Source organism: Hippocampus guttulatus, chromosome 1, assembly GCF_054856545.1.
Source record: "Hippocampus guttulatus isolate MCC_2025c chromosome 1, RoL_Hgut_1.0, whole genome shotgun sequence".
NCBI lineage: Eukaryota > Metazoa > Chordata > Actinopteri > Syngnathiformes > Syngnathidae > Hippocampus > Hippocampus guttulatus.
The window spans coordinates 15,830,414-15,846,702 of record NC_141261.1 but is presented as its reverse complement, the minus strand read 5'-3'; the positions used below and the strand labels follow the sequence as shown (position 1 = coordinate 15,846,702).

Here is a 16,289-nt window from a genome sequence, read left to right as displayed (position 1 = left end):
AATGTGCATATTAACGGGTTGGGTTGGGCACCTCTAGAAAGGTTAAGAACCACTGTTTTAGAGGCTCCCTAAGGAACAACCTCCCCAAAATGTCAAATATATACATTTGTATTATAAGATAATTAAACAAAAACTATTAAATAATTTTGATGTGGTGTTTCCAACAAGTGTAAAGAGTCATTTCAATCATGCTACATTGAAACAAATGCTAAACATTTACGTTTGTAAAAGTGAAATGTTACTATTTCCAGTACAAAAAAAGGGGGCAGAAAACATGAGCGACTTTGTTTCCATTTAAACAGGTCAGATTTTTTTTTTATGTGATGAAACAAATGTAAAAATGCAAAGATTCTGCAGTATAACTCTTTATTTGAAAAGCCAAACCAATGTAAATAAAAAAATACACATTTTAATCTTAGGATAGAAAACAGGAGAACTTGAGGTTGAATCCCTTGTTAAAGCAGAACCACAGCACGCAGCGCACTAAAAACTTGATTTCACGTGTTTACAAAAAAAAAGTCTCTCTCACACACACACACATATACTGTATATATATTTCTCGAGAGAGATTGAGTTGAATGCTAACAGCATAACCAATGTCGCCGTTTTGATTCACAAATGCAGCATGCTTCAAGTCAACATAATCGTTCAAAACATTTCCAACTCAGAGTGCTGGCGTCCAAGTGTGACTCCAGTGCACCCTTTGGCGCCGTAGCTCCACGGCAGCGAGTTCTGTCTGCAGACTTTCAGCAATGGCTTACAAGCATGAACGGGTCTCGGAAGTCACGTTACGGGGCCTTTCAGTGTTCTATGAATCATTTCTTAAGAGAACGTCGCTCGACGGAAGCCTCCACAAAGCGCACACGGACGCACGCGGGCTGCACGAGGCCGTGCCGCGTGTCTGCATGCGGTGGCCCGTCACCCGTCGAGTCAGCCCAGAATTGAGCTCTTACCTCACGGGCCACAGTGGCGCCTCCCTCCCACATTCATTCCCTCCAACTTAAGGCCGCAATCGGGTTATTTTCAAGCAACGCGTCACTCGGTTCTGATCGCCGGTTAACGCCGATAAAGATCTGATGGGACAGAATTACCGGGCGTGGTCCTGTCTATATAGCCCCCTCAACTCTTATCTCACCATTTCGAACACGTGGCGCTTTGTGTGTACGTCGGTCGAGGCATGAATCGGGGACGCGCGACTTACGAAAGGCTTCCAAGATGAAAACAACGTTTGTCCAGGCTGGTCAGGAGGAGGAAGAGGAAGAGGAGGGCAGACATCAGCGGCCAAAGGCTCGAAAGCAGACGTAAGCGCCAAGCGCCAGCGCCGCCGCGCACAGGCACGCCTCAGCAAGGGGGGGAGCCCAATTCTCGGGCTGGGCCACTCGAGGCCGGGCTTCGCTTTCACATTTGGAGGACGGACCTTGGACTCGCGCGTGACAGTCGCCAACGGCGGGGGGCTGGGGGGCCACCGCGCTTCTCCTTCGCAGCTCGGAGTCTTGGGAGGACCTGCGTGAGCATGGCGGAAGATTAAACACCGCGCATCGTCCGGGACTTGACCGTCAAACGCCGTTGCGGTCGTGACTTCGGAGCGGCGTGAGCAAAAACCTTTTGCGCAGCTTCAGGACGTTCGCTGCTTTCTGATTTATCTTTGTGAACGTTTGCATGTGCGTTGGTGTCCTTGTGGGTGTGGGCAACGGAGAATGTACAGTTAAGCGCTGCTTTTTTTTTTTTTGCGGAGCATTAGTGCTCCACAACCCCGCCCGTCGTGCGATATGTGAGCATATTGACTCAATCAGATGCGGCGCAAGCGTGCACGACCGCAACCCTCATCAGATTGCAGCTTTTCCATCTTTCTTTGGTGTGCAAGTTGAAGACAACAGAATCCGCCAATCAATGGGGGGGAAAAAAGGAAGCGGGAAGCCTAAAAGTCCACAAGACGTCGGAGCATAACAAAAATGATGTTGAAATTTTAGAGGGATTCCTTCAGGGTCCATTTGTAGTTGTTTACCGCGTTATTTTCTTTTGTTCTACGTTTGTTGAATGAACATTTGCATTGAGTGAAAAAAAATGTTGAATGACTTTATCTTTGTTGTGTGTACCAATGATGTAAAAGTGGCAATTAGGATAAGCGGTTCAGATAATGGATGGATGAAATTCAATGAGAAGGATTACCCCGGAGCGCCGAGTTCCATCGGCGGGACAATCTCGTCGTTCTTGGGACCAAAGAACGGCTCCGCTTTGCCATTGGCAGCGTCTCTCGGAGGAGGGCGCGCAGGTGCAGGGGTGAATTCAGGTGGCTCGTCTTCCTCCTGCGAAAAGCCCCTCCAGGAGTCCTGGCGGAGACACCAAATACGTGTGGGCCATTTACCACAGAGGTCAAAGCCAGGGGGCCCGAACGGTGTGACAAAACGCTTGCCTGCGATGACAAATCTCCCCGGAGGTATTTCGCACCCTCAATGATGGCGAGGTAGGAAAAGCGAAGTTGATCTGCAGTCTGAATCAGGCCCATGCGGTGGCGTCTCATCTCCAGGAGAACGTCACGGATGCGCACGGAGGACGGGTAGTTTCGGACGGACATCTGGGGAGAGGAGAGAGAAAAAATAATAAAAAGGGGTGCGCCTTATGCGGCGACAGAATGGCGACAAAATCAAATAGGACTCCTCGGAGAAGGAATATGAATGGTGGCAGGAAAAAACGGTTCAGTTTTTACACGGAACGTAAAGGATGATTCGGTTTGTGAATGGCGATTTCATATGAGATCTTTTGGTCTTCGCGGACGCCGCGCCCTGAGCATCCTCTCGGTTTCACTTTCAACCAAAAAGCAAGTCAGCTTGAAGCGACCGCGGCGCACCATCCGCATCGGTGGAAGTTGTTAAGCGCAACCGGCGGAGCTGTTGTGATTTTTCTATTCTCATTCAAAGTTCCAATCTGCAGCGCCGGGAGAAGCCTTTTCAAACGCTACACGTGAGCTACGATAGTTTCACCACTTAAGACGCTGCAAAGGTGCGTCGTGCGCCTCCACGTCAGGTCTCGACCGCGGAAGGCCGCCATTTACTTCTCCCCATCTCTTGTAAATCCACTTTTATCTTGCTGCTCCGTTCATGTTCGGGGCCTTTGTGGCTGTGGCTCGACACGGCACGCGCGCGTGCCCCAACGGGTCGATCGCGGGAGGTTGCTCACTTGAAAAGTCGAGCTTTCGGTCCAAAAAGGTCGGGCGCCCCTGCTTTAGGGGTTACGATACGGACGATCTACGCTGATTGTTAGTCCGCCGACATCTGCATTGAGCTCGCGGCAGACTCATGCGGGCGATGCTCGTGCAGACGGAAGACTTTCGACCCTTCAGTTTCGACACGTTGACAAGCTCGTCAAATTTTGACAACTTTATTTTGGCGGCGACACGGGAAGACGAAATTTGCGGCCGTGTCGTCGGCATGGCTGTGATCGGTACGCCTCTTTTTTTACACTCTACAATATTTCAACACGTTTGTGATGTTTAAGAAAAATGAAGACATAACACATCGCGGGGGTTTTTCTATCATCACTTGGTGGAACGTCGCCCCCCGCGATGGAGTTACTGTAACGGGGAAGAAAACAGCTTGGAGCGCCTCTTCTTTGAAGAATTGTTGGCGAGCTGCTAAACCGGCGCTCTTGCTCAAGTGAGTTGAGGTCCCACCATTCAGCGCAACTGTCTCGGGTTTGGCAAAGCAAAAAACAAAAAACAAAAAAAAACCCAAAACAAAGTCAAATCAAATCCAAAATGGCTCACCGACATTTTGTCTCTCGAAAAACTCGTCGTTCGGGATTTGGAAATTGCCCAACGTTTTGGCTCGTCCAGTGCCAATACTAAAAGTCAGCTGGGTACAAACCAGTAATAGGCAGGTGTCCACCAGGCAAAAGGTTCCCGAGCGTCCGATGCCAGCGCTGCAGTGCACCACCACTGGCCCCCGCTCCGAATTCATACAACCCGACTCGCGCACTTTGAACAAGAAATGAAGGAAGGAGGCCGGAGACTCTGGCACCCCAAAGTCAGGCCAGGTGGTGTAGTGGAAATGGAAAACTTCACGTGTCTCCAGTGTCTGCGGGGGACAGGGAGGGGAGGGGGGGGGGAGTCAGAGAAACCGGCAGAGTTGGCCAAAAGTCCCACTTTGGTCCGCCAGAACTCACCGAGAGATTTTCCAGCCGGAGACGACGGACCGTGTAGTAGGACTTGGCGTCTTGAGAAAGCAAGCTGATCTTGAAGTGGGTGTCCTGAAAGAGCGCCTCCGCCTCTCGTCCGTGCGGCCAATATTGCGCGCATTTGACCTGCAACCCAGGACGGGGCCCGAATCAGCGGCGAGGAAGGACGGGGCGCAACACCGGCCCGCCAAGCTTACGGATCCTTTCTCCATCACTCTGTTCAGCATCACCACACCGCGACTCCGCTGCTCCCACACCATCTCCCAGAAGTGGCCGCATGTGTTGGGTAGGGGTCCCTAAAACGCAACGTGGTGTTTTTTTTTTTTTTAATGCAAGATAAATGTCCGCTGCATCTCCGCGTTATTCCAGAAAGATGCTTACCTGAGTAAGGATGTAGTGCCTCTGCGCCTCCTCGACCGTTATTAGGCTGGCGTTAATGTAGTTGTTGGCACTCTGCTGCAGACGGATTCGACTGTGGTCAACTGGGGGGGGGGGGGGGGGGGAAGATCGATAAACTCTTTCATTGCGCTTCCAACTCATATGATGCTGAATGGAGCGCAAGGTGAAAAAGTATCATTCCGTTTTGTTAAGGTGCGTCACATGAATTCAAGTTGGACACTGGGTCCGTGTGCGCCTCGAACACCTTTTGAGTATTTTGCCCCGATGAGAGCGCGGCAAGTGGCGGCAGATCCAATGTTTGCAAACGTGCTTGAAATTTCTTCGGCAAAAGATGAAAATGAAGGTCCAAGTTTATTTTCAGTTCGATCTGGAATTTTAAACGAGAAGCCCGATCTCTGCCTCGGTTCGATACAAAGTTGGGGAAGGTTGGACTTACACGGGCTAACATCCCGGTAGCGGTTCCGACTCTTGTTTTCAGGTAGTTTGGCCACCGTGCAGGGCAGTTCGCACGACTGCTGACGAATCTCCTGGAAGACAATTGAAACTCGATTAGCGAAAAGTGCACGCCGGTCACGGCGGCGTGTCGAAGACAAGCACTTCCAAACCGGCGAGCTGCTTGCACATTCGTGTTCCGCAAGAGTTTATCGGGCGCGCTGCAGGAAATGTGACTATGCGGTCCCAAGATTGTTCCCGAGAAAATAATGCCTTAGGTGAGCCATCTATGCGAGCCACATTTCGTGACAAGACAGAACAATGAAACGTTCTTGCAGCAGATGGCAGAATCCACATCAAGAACAATGCGCAACCTTTTTGGGGCGAGATTTTTTTTTTCTCATGTCAAAAATGGGCCTGGGGAAACAACACTCCAAGACGCATCGAGTTCTTTTGACTTCCTCCAATTGTGTTTGGGACACACAGCACCAAACAATTGACAACATCGGCCGAGCATACGGCAGTAGAAGTAGGGACGAGTGCCAAATGCGTCGGCGTGTACGGTTCTTGGTATTTGACAACATTTTGCAATATGATGTTTAAGGACTTGTCTGAAAACACCTTCAGGCGCCTTCAAATTAAGCTCTGCAAAAACGGACGATGAACTCCCCTCACGAGGTGACGGAGGCGCCCGCCAACTGGCAAGCGTCCCATTTTAGGAGCCCCGCCGCCTGTTCAGCGAGCTCCCGACACAAAGCCACTGTGGGCGCCGAGGCACCTTCAGTCGACAAGAGTATACCGAGGTCTTTTCCTGGAAATGTTACAATTAACAGCGTTAACTTTTATCACGTAGCCCCCTATCTGTCAGGCAGGCTGTGCTGCGCAAGTGTGTGCTTTTCCTCCGCTTCAGACATGGAGCTGCAAACAGAGGTCAAGACGGGGGCACCTTCCCCACCCGATGCTCTGTTTTACAAGGCTCCCAACGCGTATGACCAATGACAATGAAGTTCTGGATAACATAACCATATTGACAACCTGTTTCAAGTTTATTTGACACTTTAACACCCTGCCAAGAAGAAAAAATAGTCAAAGAAGGGCCGCACCAAGCTGCTCAGAGAGTCGCTCCATCACACATCTGTAAACGGTGTTTCGTGTCAATTGCAGTGGAAATAAATATCATCCTTTCCAAAGACTTTTGTTGTTTTGGTTCCACTGGACAAGACAGTGTGATAAAATGTCGTGCCAAAAAAACAAAAGATAATCAGTCTGAGTTCCTGGAGGACGAAAGGAATCTGAGAAGATTTGCTCTTGAGACTCAGCATGAGGCTGGACAATGTTTTGGTTTTTTTTACGATGTTTAATTTTGGACTTTTGTGTGACCGGTTTGCTGTTTTAACCCTCTTTGTTACGGAAGGACTGATTTTCGCTCCATATACGAGACTTTGTATACGGCGGCGGTTGTTTTAAAGTGCTCCGTAAATGAATGCAAATGGGGTTGTGTAAATTTGACTTGCACTCGGTCTGAAAAATACAAGTGACATTAAAGAGCAGGGGAACGAAGCCTCGAGTCCCTTTTTGACAGATACAGTACATTTCAGGAAGAGCAGACGCATTTCAATACAAGAGGTACACGACGACCGCTGCGCGGCGACTTCACGAACGCCCTCGCCTGAAGTCCAGCAAAGAGAGCGGGGGAGATTGCGTGCAAAAAGGCCCGCTTACTCCACATCCAGCATAGCTCGTCCTAAAAGTGACTTTTTAAGGCAGAATCCACGTTTACCCACCTGGTAAATGGCGCTCCAAATCCCGTTCTCGTCGATTTCGCGAAACTCGGCTTCCATCGCTGACAGTCCGGCTGGAGCTTGTTCTTGCGCCGCTGCGGACAGCGTCACCTCGCTTTAATCGAGATGGCTGTTGGCTCCGAAAAGTGCCCGCAAATTGCGGAGAAAGAACGCCGCCGCCTGCGCCGCCGCGGATTAGATGTCAGCGGAGCAACATAAATGATTCGGGTTCGTAATCGGCCTGCCGCTGGTAGCGGAAGCCAGCCGCGGGCAAGCGCCTCCTACGCGGCGAGGCTACGAGCTAACTGCCGTCCTTAGCGGCAATGGGCGAAGAGGCATAAATGCAAACAGAAAAAGTCGCCGCCATCACCTGCATAAGACGGGCTCGTAAAAAATGCCGACATGGAGAACTTTGAAATTGAAAGGGAGCAGCAGTCAGTCACTTGACCATTTCTACGGCAGCTGTGTGTGGGCACCCTTAGCGGGAGCGCGCTCGCTAGGTAGTTTGTCGGCAGCCCTCGCTGGCGCTTGCCGCCGAATGAGCGCGCACGCACGGCGCGCACGTCGAGCGTTGATTTCATGTTTACGTCCAGCCACCGGAGTCTCGCTGCAGCCGAACTCTTCTCAAGAACCGGGATTCTTTTGATTTTGCCATATTTTGAGGATGTGCACATGACGACATCGCAACATGGACTGACTGGAATCGGGATATTTTCTCCAGGCTGTCTTACAGCGACAACCGGAAGGAGGGAATTCGATGCTAAAGCTAGCTGGCAACGCAACTTAGCTTGACGCTCGGAAGCCGCTTTGACACGGCGACAGGTACTCTGTCCATTTGTGACCAGCTCCCCCTGCGTGTGTCGCTTAATGTCTCGTTTTCCTCTGGCCATTGGCTGACTTTCTATGGCTGTATTTCTTTCGCTGTTGTGTAGCGTCGGCGGGTTAGCCTTCAGCTGTCGTCCGCTGCTAGCTGATGTGTAGCTATAGTTATTGCCTCCCACTGGTGGAAAAAGTATTCAAATCGTTAAACGGTAAGTTGCATGCTCCATGTTGTCACGCTAATACGCAGGGGTTTTTTTTTTTTGTTATTATCATTATTTTTCAACGAAATCCTCAGTTAATCAACGTGGGCGTGTGTCATCAACAAGTGTGCATAATGTCAAAGGAAGTGCAGACCTTAACATAAGATCAGCTACCGTTTTTTTTTTCTTTTCAGAATCGCATCAATAATCGAACATCAGAAAAGCCTCTGAGTGACACACATCGCTAGCACCACTCCCACACACAGAGTTGTGCTTAATGTATACAGGACCGCCCTGGTGGAATTTTGAAGATGTGTCCCATTCGTTAAACCCCTCTGTTATCATTTCATCGTTCTGCCTGTCGCTAGACTTCGCCGGTGTGGCTGTTTGAACAATGATACATAACATATTGTCAATTAAAACATTTTTGACTGGTGAAGCGAAGTTGTATAATTTCCCAGTAATCTCTCACGCCACACTGATTGGGAATCGCCGCTGAATAGCGAGTGATGTGTATGGTGTGTGTGTGTGTGTGTGTAATTTTCCTAAAGACTCCCCTGTTTTGTACTGTCTGTCATTTAGATTCCTTGAGTGGTTTGAGAGCTCCGAGTGGCCCTCAAGGCAGCATGGCCCCCAAGGACATCATGACCAATTCCCATGCCAAATCCATCCTTAATGCCATGAACTCTCTCCGCAAGAGCAGCACACTCTGCGATATAACACTAAGGGTGGAAAATGCTGATTTTCCAGCACACCGGATTGTCTTAGCAGCCTGCAGTGACTATTTCTGTGCCATGTTTACCAGTGAGGTAACTCCAAAGGAATTCATAATATCTTTTGGGTTTTTTTGGTTTTGTTTTGGTAGATGGGCGATTTCACGAGCAGTTCAGAGTTTAATCTTTTAAAAAACCAAAAGATTGGCTAAAATAAAAGTTGTGATCAGCTTTAACCCTTTGAGGGACAGTGGTTACTCCAGTGGACAGCTTACCGTGTTATCAGGTTACAGGGTGCATGAAAGGGTTAAAAGAAAAAGTAACTTTCCTTTTTCGGATTCAAAATGCCACAGACAGAGAAAACAAGAATGTTCTTCATCGCCGGAAAGAACAGTTTGTTGTTATTGCTTTTTCCTTAGAAAAATCAAGGAATGGAACTCTCTTTTTAAAAAAAAATTCAGATAGTTTTGCAGCCTGAAAGTTTGATTGAATCCCCAACATTAAGGGAACATTTTGTCGGGCGGGGGCGGGGACGATCGTATAATGTCGAGGCCCTCCCGCCCACAAGTACGAAATATGGCCTGCCCCGGAAGCACAAAATTCAATGAAATGTTCCTCTTCTTATCCCAAAATGTGCGTTAGCTTGCAGAGAAGGGCAAATCCTTCGTGGACATCCAGGGGCTGAGTGCGTCGACTATGGAGATCTTGTTGGACTTTGTCTACACAGAGACGGTGCTGGTGACGGTGGAGAACGTGCAAGAGCTGCTCCCTGCCGCATGCTTGCTGCAACTTAAAGGTCGGTCTTTCCACTGCGGTGACTCAGTTCTGAGTCGACGACTTGAAAGATTGCCGCGCCTGCAGTGACTTCTTTGCTCTCCTCAGGGGTGAAAAGAGCGTGTTGCGATTTTTTGGAGAGCCAACTTGATCCATCCAATTGTCTGGGTATCCGTGACTTTGCCGAAACGCACAATTGCCTCGACCTGATGCAAGCCGCCGAGCTCTTTTCCCAGAAGCATTTCTCTGAGGTGGTTCAGCATGAAGAGTTCATGCTGCTGAGCCAGACAGAAGTGGAGAAGCTCATAAAATGTGACGAAATCCAAGTAAGCAAACGGAAAGACAACAGGAGAGAGCGCTCTTGCTGCACGTCAGAGAGAGCAGGGCCGCGCAACCTTTTTTGACCGAAAAGCTCATTTTCAAGCAGGCCAACTCCTGCCATCGAACCGCTACTGCGCGTGCACACGTACGCGCGGGCGTGCATACGCACGCACGCCGCCGCCCCCGAACATGAACGAAACCGAAAAATAAATTCGATAAGGGAGTGTGTGAGTTTGTGAAAATGAAATCACTGCCTATCTTGGTCGCCGCCTGACGCGGCGGCACGGGACGCACCTTTGCAGTGGCTCAAGCGCGGAAACTAGCGTACGTCGGCGTAGCGTTTGAAAATGTCTCTCCCGGCGCTCCAAGCTGCCACCAGAGCTTTAGCAGTTGTGCTCAGCGTGCGTTCTCTCGAATGCTTTGGCCAAGCAAATATTTGAAAGATGCCCAAAAGTGCAGTGTAGCTACCTAATTTTCAGTCAAAACGGCTAAAGAACCACAGAGGGAGGGATTTCTTTTTGAAGAATTCCAAGAGTGTTTCTACTTCTCCTCACTTGTCGTTGATAGAAAATGTCTAAAATGAGAACAACATAATTCTTTGTTTTTAAAAAAAAACTGCCATTAATGCGACCAACATACTTGATTAAATATGTATACGGTCAATTTATTATTATTTTTTTCCAAAAGGGAAAAGAAAAATAAACCACGACATATTTTCCCCTTGTGTGTTTGGAAGATTTTAAGGTTTTGTGAAACTGGCAGCATCAGGCCTTGCGGCTGCTTTTGTTCAGCTGGAACTCCTGGAGACCAAGTCCAGGTCCGGGGAATTAGCAACAGTTTCGGTCTCGGCACAAACCTTTTTAAGCTCCTGCTAGAAAGAAATTCCCGTTCCAGACGCTCAAACCTCCAAAGTCACAATTTAGTAAATGGCGTACTGTATATGTTGACAAATCTATTAGCTAATCCACAGGTGTCGGTGTTGTTTAAACAAATTACACTGCTCATCCAATTTTTGCACGGTTTTTGGGGGACAATTTTTTTGCGCTGCTTTCTTTTTTTTTTTCCTCGAGCACATCAGGTTTACCTAACAATAATATTCATAAAAATCAATATCACATTATTTAGATACCTTCAGTATCAGGTGGATTTTTTTTTCTGAAACGTTACAGGTATGGATGACAACGTAAGCTCTGATCAAATCTGTATTGCGCAAGCTGAAATAGCTCAAACCTCCAAACCAAAAATGAAAATATCTTAAAAACCTGATGTGCTTGGAAAAGGAGGGGGGGGTGGAAGTAAACACATTTTCAAAATCTGCTGCAAAAATAACGTTTAGGGACACCGATTCCTATTCGCTGTTGACCAGGGTCATTTCCCAAGCGAAAGATCTGAAAATCTCTTTGAGGACGTTGAACAAAGGTGCCGTTTTTGGGGTCCTGGGAAAAGTTTTGCAAGTTCGCTGATTCTGCCCGACACCGGCGCTATTCAAACCAATTCAGCCTGTCATTTTTCTTGGCTGCGGAAAAAATAAGAACACACGTGGGGCGTCCGAGTGGCTGCACCAAAGCCAGCAGTTTCTGGGCGCAGGCAAAATCACTTTGGAACCATTTCGCCGTCCGATGCTCCATCTCAACCGAGCTTGAAATGGAACTCGCGCTCGTGTCCATTTCGCCGAGTTGGAATGGTTCTTCTGAAGGTGCTTTGTTTGCAGGTGGACTCGGAGGAGCCTGTTTTCGAAGCGGTGCTGAACTGGGTCAAACATAACCGAAAAGAGAGAGAGCCTTATTTGCCAGACATGCTGGAGTTTGTCCGAATGCCGTTGCTGACCCCCCGCTACATCACAGACGTCATCGACGCGGAGGTGAGACGCGCCACCGCTTCTCGGGCGCGGAATTATCTGCCGCTGTCGCAGTCATCCGCCATCTGGCCCCTTCCAGCCCCTGATACGCTGCAGTCTGCCCTGTCGCGACCTTGTTGACGAAGCCAAGAAATTTCACCTCAGGCCGGAGTTGAGGAGCGAGATGCAAGGCCCGCGCACACAAGCGAGATTAGGCGGGTGTCTTGTTTTTACCTGCACTGCACCAACCTTTGGCATTCACATGTTGAAGTCTTTCTCAATGTCACCCCCCCTCCCCATCCCCACAGGTGCCAAAGAAGTCCTGCTGGTGATCGGCGGCTTTGGCAGCCAGCAGTCGCCAATTGACATCGTGGAGAAATATGACCCGAAAACTCAGGAGTGGACCTTCCTCCCGGTGAGTATTGAACTGGGGGGGGGCACATTAGGAAATTGTCAACCAACCCTCTATGATTTTTGCGCTCCGCCTCACTCTGTGAATGAAGCGTTCATACGACGTGTAACTCTTTTACATTCCGTTTACGTACTGATCGGTGCCGTGAAGGGATTTCAGTTGTGGGGTGAAGAAAATCAATAAAGCCTTCCCTCGTTTTTCACGGTTAATTGATACATTCCTCAAGATTTATTATTATTTTTTTTTTTCCCCTCTCCCTACCCAGCGTTTTTTCCTTTCTGAATTCTGATTGTAATTTCCCCATTGCGGGACAAATAAAGGATATCTTAATCTTAATCTTGATTGCCTTCTGAGAGAGGCTTGCGCCGATGGCGTGGAAGGCGGCTCTCACTTGGCTCGTCGACTTTTGGTTCACTCAAGACCCTTCTGCTGGAGGCGCTGACGGTGCAGCTGAGGTTTTTAAATTGGAGAAAAGCGTGGCGATGAGGGGGGGGCATCTTGTCTTCTTATTAGTTGAAATAGTTTGAAGACAATGGTCTTTTTTTTAGTGAAGAAAACAACAGATTTTTATTTGACTCCTATTATTACCTGCAGTCTTACCTGAGTCCTTTTTGGGGAGCTACTCCCACACCTGTGCCCACAGGCCACCGAGCACTGACACTATCAACAATTCTCCCAAATTCGTTGCTTTGATTTTGAGGGGAGTTTTCTATTGGTTAATTCAAACGAATGCAGCCTCCAGCCAACTCGAGATCATCCTGCGTGCACTGTGTGTGGAGAATTATCAGGGTGTATTGTCATGGCCGCATGGCCACTCGCGCTGTCTAACGGCATCCTATTCGATGGCTTTCGCAGAACATTGCGAGGAAGCGGCGCTACGTTGCCACGGTGTCTCTCCACGATCGAGTCTACGTGATTGGAGGTTTTGACGGGAGGTCCAGGCTCAGCTCCGTGGAGTGTCTGGACTACACGGCGGACGAGGATGGCGTCTGGTACACCGTCGCCACCATGAATGTGCGCCGTGGCCTGGCTGGAGCCACAACCCTTGGAGGTGAAGCCTTGTGTCTTTTCTTCTCGAGGAGATTGACATTTATTTACCTCGGGCTAAGGCGTCACCTTGTTCACCCCGAGTCATTCATCGCAAGAAGGAGAGGAACTTGTGAAAACAATAACGCATTTGCACAGTTCTCCAAGCGAGAGGCCGAGCGTGCTTCAAGCTACTTGTCGCTCCTTGTCTGCTGTAAAATTGGCACATAAGACAAAGTACAATATGTCTTTTTTTAACACCAAATTGGTCAAACCAACCATGTTTGATTAAAAAAAGAAATCCGCGTGCCAATTGCTAAGCAAATGCAAAAATCATAGAAGGGCTAGGCGCATGGAATGGCAAATTGAATGGCAAATGCACAATATTGGAACGTAAATGTCCTGTACTAGATTTTAAAATAAAATACAGTGAAACTCCTGTACAACGAAATCATGTTTGCAGCGAGACATTTTTCACAACAGGGGATTTTTCACTGTAGCAAATTTGATCGCAGATGTAAACACACACACACACAAACCGATGTGTACTCTTTATTTTTCTTCTAATAGTGCATAAGTATGAGTATACACTTATTTGACACTTCATATAGTCAGCGTAGAAAGAAAAAAAAGTGAAAGAAATTGCAAAATTTACGATCAGCATTCACTTTCACTTACATCAATTTCTTGGATAGTGTCTTGTATTTTGCTTCCTCCATCTTTCATTTTGATCACTTTGACCCTCTCTTCCAGCGTCAGAGCTCTTCTTGTCTTAGCTGCTTGACATCCAAAGGTCCGTTTTGTCGCCGTTTTAGCAATGCACCGTTCTGGCTGCGCCTGAAACGAACAATAACAAATACTTGCTGGACTACAGCGCTTGTTGCCGTTTCTGAACGAAGCAGTAGAGGTCGCTGTTGGATTAGACTTCGTTGTAGTGAATCTCATCGTGAGGCAAGAGCAGATAAAAAGATTTCGTATAACGCAACAGGATTTTTGTTCGTTGTACGGGGTGCAGGAATGTGGGAATGGTGTTAATGCATGAAGTTTTTTTTCACACTTGGGGGTATTTTCGCCTATGTAGGTTTCGTTGTAGAGGAGTTTCACTGTAGTTGAAGTCACTGTCACATTTTGCAGTGTGAACGTTTAATTTTGTGAGGGCATGGGCAGGTGTGTGTGTGTGTGTGTGTGTGTGTGTGTGTGTTGGGTGGGTGGGTGGGTGGGTGGGTGCGTTTACCACCAGAGGGCGTGGTTGAGAATCACAGCTGTCATTGGATTTCGATTGTCTTTCTACAATCAAGTCTCAGAACCATTTTGTTGTTGTTGTTCTACTCTTCTTGACTCAGACATGATCTATGTTGCCGGCGGCTTTGACGGCAGCCGACGCCACACCAGCATGGAGCGATATGACCCAAACATCGACCAGTGGAGCATGCTGGGAGATATGCAGACAGCTCGAGAAGGCGCCGGTCTGGTGGTGGCCAGCGGTCTGATATATTGTCTCGGTACGGACACCTCATTTCACTCCGTCACACTTAACGAGGGCTCTCACTCCATATTTTGCCCGCCATTTCCCGAAGGAGGCTACGATGGACTTAACATACTGAATTCAGTGGAGCGGTACGACCCCCACACAGGCCACTGGACGAGTGTCACCCCGATGGCCACCAAGCGCTCAGGTGAGTTTTTCCCGGAAGTCTTGGTTGGAGCCGGTTGAGGTGTAACAACATCCTGCTTCCTCAGGGGCAGGCGTGGCTTTACTCAATGACCACATCTATGTGGTGGGAGGCTTTGACGGGGTTTCCCACCTGGATTCTGTTGAGGTCTATAACATCAGAACCGACTTTTGGACCACTGTGGCCAGCATGACCACACCTCGATGCTACGTGGGAGCGACTGTCCTCAGAGGACGACTGTATGCCATCGCCGGGTAAGGAGTGTCCTGGCTTATTGATCTCTGGTCAGTACCATCACATGCGCCGACGGGTGAATGTCAGCTAACGGCCGCTTGTGACGCCGCATCTTTCTCACGGCCGCTCGTCATTAGCCGCTCCTCTTCGTATTTGTTCAAAGGGCCTTCCTCGCCGTTTGTCTTTGCAGATATGACGGCAACTCTCTTCTCAGCAGTATTGAATGTTACGATCCCGTGATTGATTCCTGGGAGGTGGTTACCTCCATGGTGACGCAGCGGTGCGACGCAGGAGTCTGTGTTCTACGAGAAAAGTGACCTTGGCTTGAGAACTGCGTGAACCGCAAGAGGGACAGCGCCGCGACGAAAAAGCAGGCAGCCAGACTTGAATGCGATGCCGCTTGAACAGACATTTGTTTGTTTAATTGTTCGGCGGCCCGATCGAGGGAATGTCCAAAATCACAGCTCTCATTCGCTGGACATTTAACCCTTGGCGCCGCTTCAAAGGTAGATGCGGGGCCACGATTGATTGATCTACGGCGATCCCACCGCCACCTGCATGGCTCTCCTTAGTGCCACCCGTTACTGTCGTTACTTTGTGAGATTATATATTTGTACACATCCTCAGAAAGCGATGCTGCTAAATGCCTTATGACTAGCTTGCGTCGCATGGTGACCATTCATGCTGCCTCTCAGTTTGATGGGCCATTTGCTTGTTGTTGAGCATTTGCAGAGTTCCGACCAGCCCTCGTTATCATTCTCTTAGTAAGAATTGCCTTGAGACTCAGATCCCATTCGTAAAATGACTTTGTTCACATCTGGACTAAGAGTTTGAGAAAAGAACTGAATCTGATCCGCTTTAGTTTGATTCTTTTCTGTTTCATTAATGACCGCCATTTGAGGTACACGGCATGTCATTTGTTTCCCTCGAGCATTTCAATTCGAGTATGTTTACTTCAACCAACACGGTTCCTCAGAAAGAAAATAAACCCACAAGAGAAGTGTAACGTATCTTTTTTTTGGTGTGTGTATGAATGGCTGTCAATTGGTGTGGACACACCGTCAGCGACTCCCAAGTTTCACTGACCTTGCTGTAACTTTTGGGAATGCAGATTTGGTTCATGTTTTCCTTCCTATTACGACGCTTTGATTTTGAAGGATGCAGGGGAAAGGTGTCGTAAATCATTAGCCATTGACGTAAACAACTGTCGCAACCTGAGAGGTAGCGCCAACTCCGATGTGCGAAGCGGAAACGCGCTCGACTGTAAAAACAACGCCAAACAATGAGAAAACTAAGGGTAATGAGTGAAACACTGAACGATTCTTGAGCACCTCGTTTAGATGGGAACCTGGTTCGTTCATTAATTTCGCTTTATTTCGCGGTGGTAATGATTTACTGTTTTGTAAATCAGTTTGGTTTTCATCCACTAGAGAGCGCAAATGCACCTTGATAAATATGTAGCAATGCTATACAGTTGCACAAAGTTCCGTAT

General features: G+C 48.4%; 2 protein-coding genes across 5 annotated transcripts; one reads left to right on the top strand and one right to left on the bottom strand.

The window, feature by feature from the left end:
• Window positions 1-349: 349 nt before the first annotated feature.
• Window positions 350-7,256, bottom strand: ptpn1 (protein tyrosine phosphatase non-receptor type 1). Its single transcript, XM_086114236.1, has 9 exons — window positions 6,789-7,256; window positions 5,009-5,099; window positions 4,555-4,655; window positions 4,371-4,469; window positions 4,162-4,299; window positions 3,864-4,073; window positions 2,414-2,575; window positions 2,170-2,330; window positions 350-1,503 (listed from the first exon to the last, which is right to left on the bottom strand). The coding sequence occupies exons 1-9, from the start codon at window positions 6,843-6,845 to the stop codon at window positions 1,275-1,277; spliced, it is 1,248 nt and encodes a 415-aa protein (XP_085970362.1). The 5' UTR covers window positions 6,846-7,256; the 3' UTR covers window positions 350-1,274.
• A 96-nt stretch (window positions 7,257-7,352) lies between these two features.
• Window positions 7,353-15,803, top strand: klhl12 (kelch-like family member 12). 4 transcript variants are annotated; one of them, XM_086114205.1, is made up of 12 exons: window positions 7,640-7,816; window positions 8,390-8,616; window positions 9,163-9,316; window positions 9,403-9,620; window positions 11,327-11,476; window positions 11,553-11,667; window positions 11,761-11,867; window positions 12,720-12,915; window positions 14,234-14,392; window positions 14,468-14,566; window positions 14,631-14,817; window positions 14,988-15,803. In XM_086114205.1, exons 1-12 carry the CDS (start codon window positions 7,759-7,761, stop codon window positions 15,112-15,114), a joined length of 1,797 nt encoding a protein of 598 aa, XP_085970331.1. In that variant the 5' UTR covers window positions 7,640-7,758; the 3' UTR covers window positions 15,115-15,803. The 4 variants fall into 4 exon arrangements, with proteins under 4 accessions (XP_085970341.1, XP_085970350.1, XP_085970324.1 ...); XM_086114215.1 differs by lacking the exon at window positions 7,640-7,816 and adding an exon at window positions 7,353-7,607 and having other exon boundaries at window positions 11,553-11,867; XM_086114224.1 differs by lacking the exons at window positions 7,640-7,816; window positions 8,390-8,616 and adding an exon at window positions 7,359-7,607.
• Window positions 15,804-16,289: the final 486 nt, after the last annotated feature.

Bases quoted from the DNA above. Each gene is read 5' to 3' on its own strand.
- ptpn1 (XM_086114236.1), bottom strand. From the start codon at position 6,845: ATGGAAGCCGAGTTTCGCGAAATCGACGAGAACGGGATTTGGAGCGCC. The intron at 4,074-4,161 runs GTGAGTTCTGGC...TGTCCCCCGCAG, and splicing joins TCCGGCTGGAAAATCTCTCG to ACACTGGAGACACGTGAAGT. The intron at 1,504-2,169 runs GTAATCCTTCTC...ATGCTCACGCAG, and splicing joins ATGGAACTCGGCGCTCCGGG to GTCCTCCCAAGACTCCGAGC.
- klhl12 (XM_086114198.1), top strand. From the start codon at position 7,759: ATGTGTAGCTATAGTTATTGCCTCCCACTGGTGGAAAAAGTATTCAAA. The intron at 11,868-12,719 runs GTGAGTATTGAA...TGGCTTTCGCAG, and splicing joins AGGAGTGGACCTTCCTCCCG to AACATTGCGAGGAAGCGGCG. The intron at 14,818-14,987 runs GTAAGGAGTGTC...TTGTCTTTGCAG, and splicing joins CGACTGTATGCCATCGCCGG to ATATGACGGCAACTCTCTTC.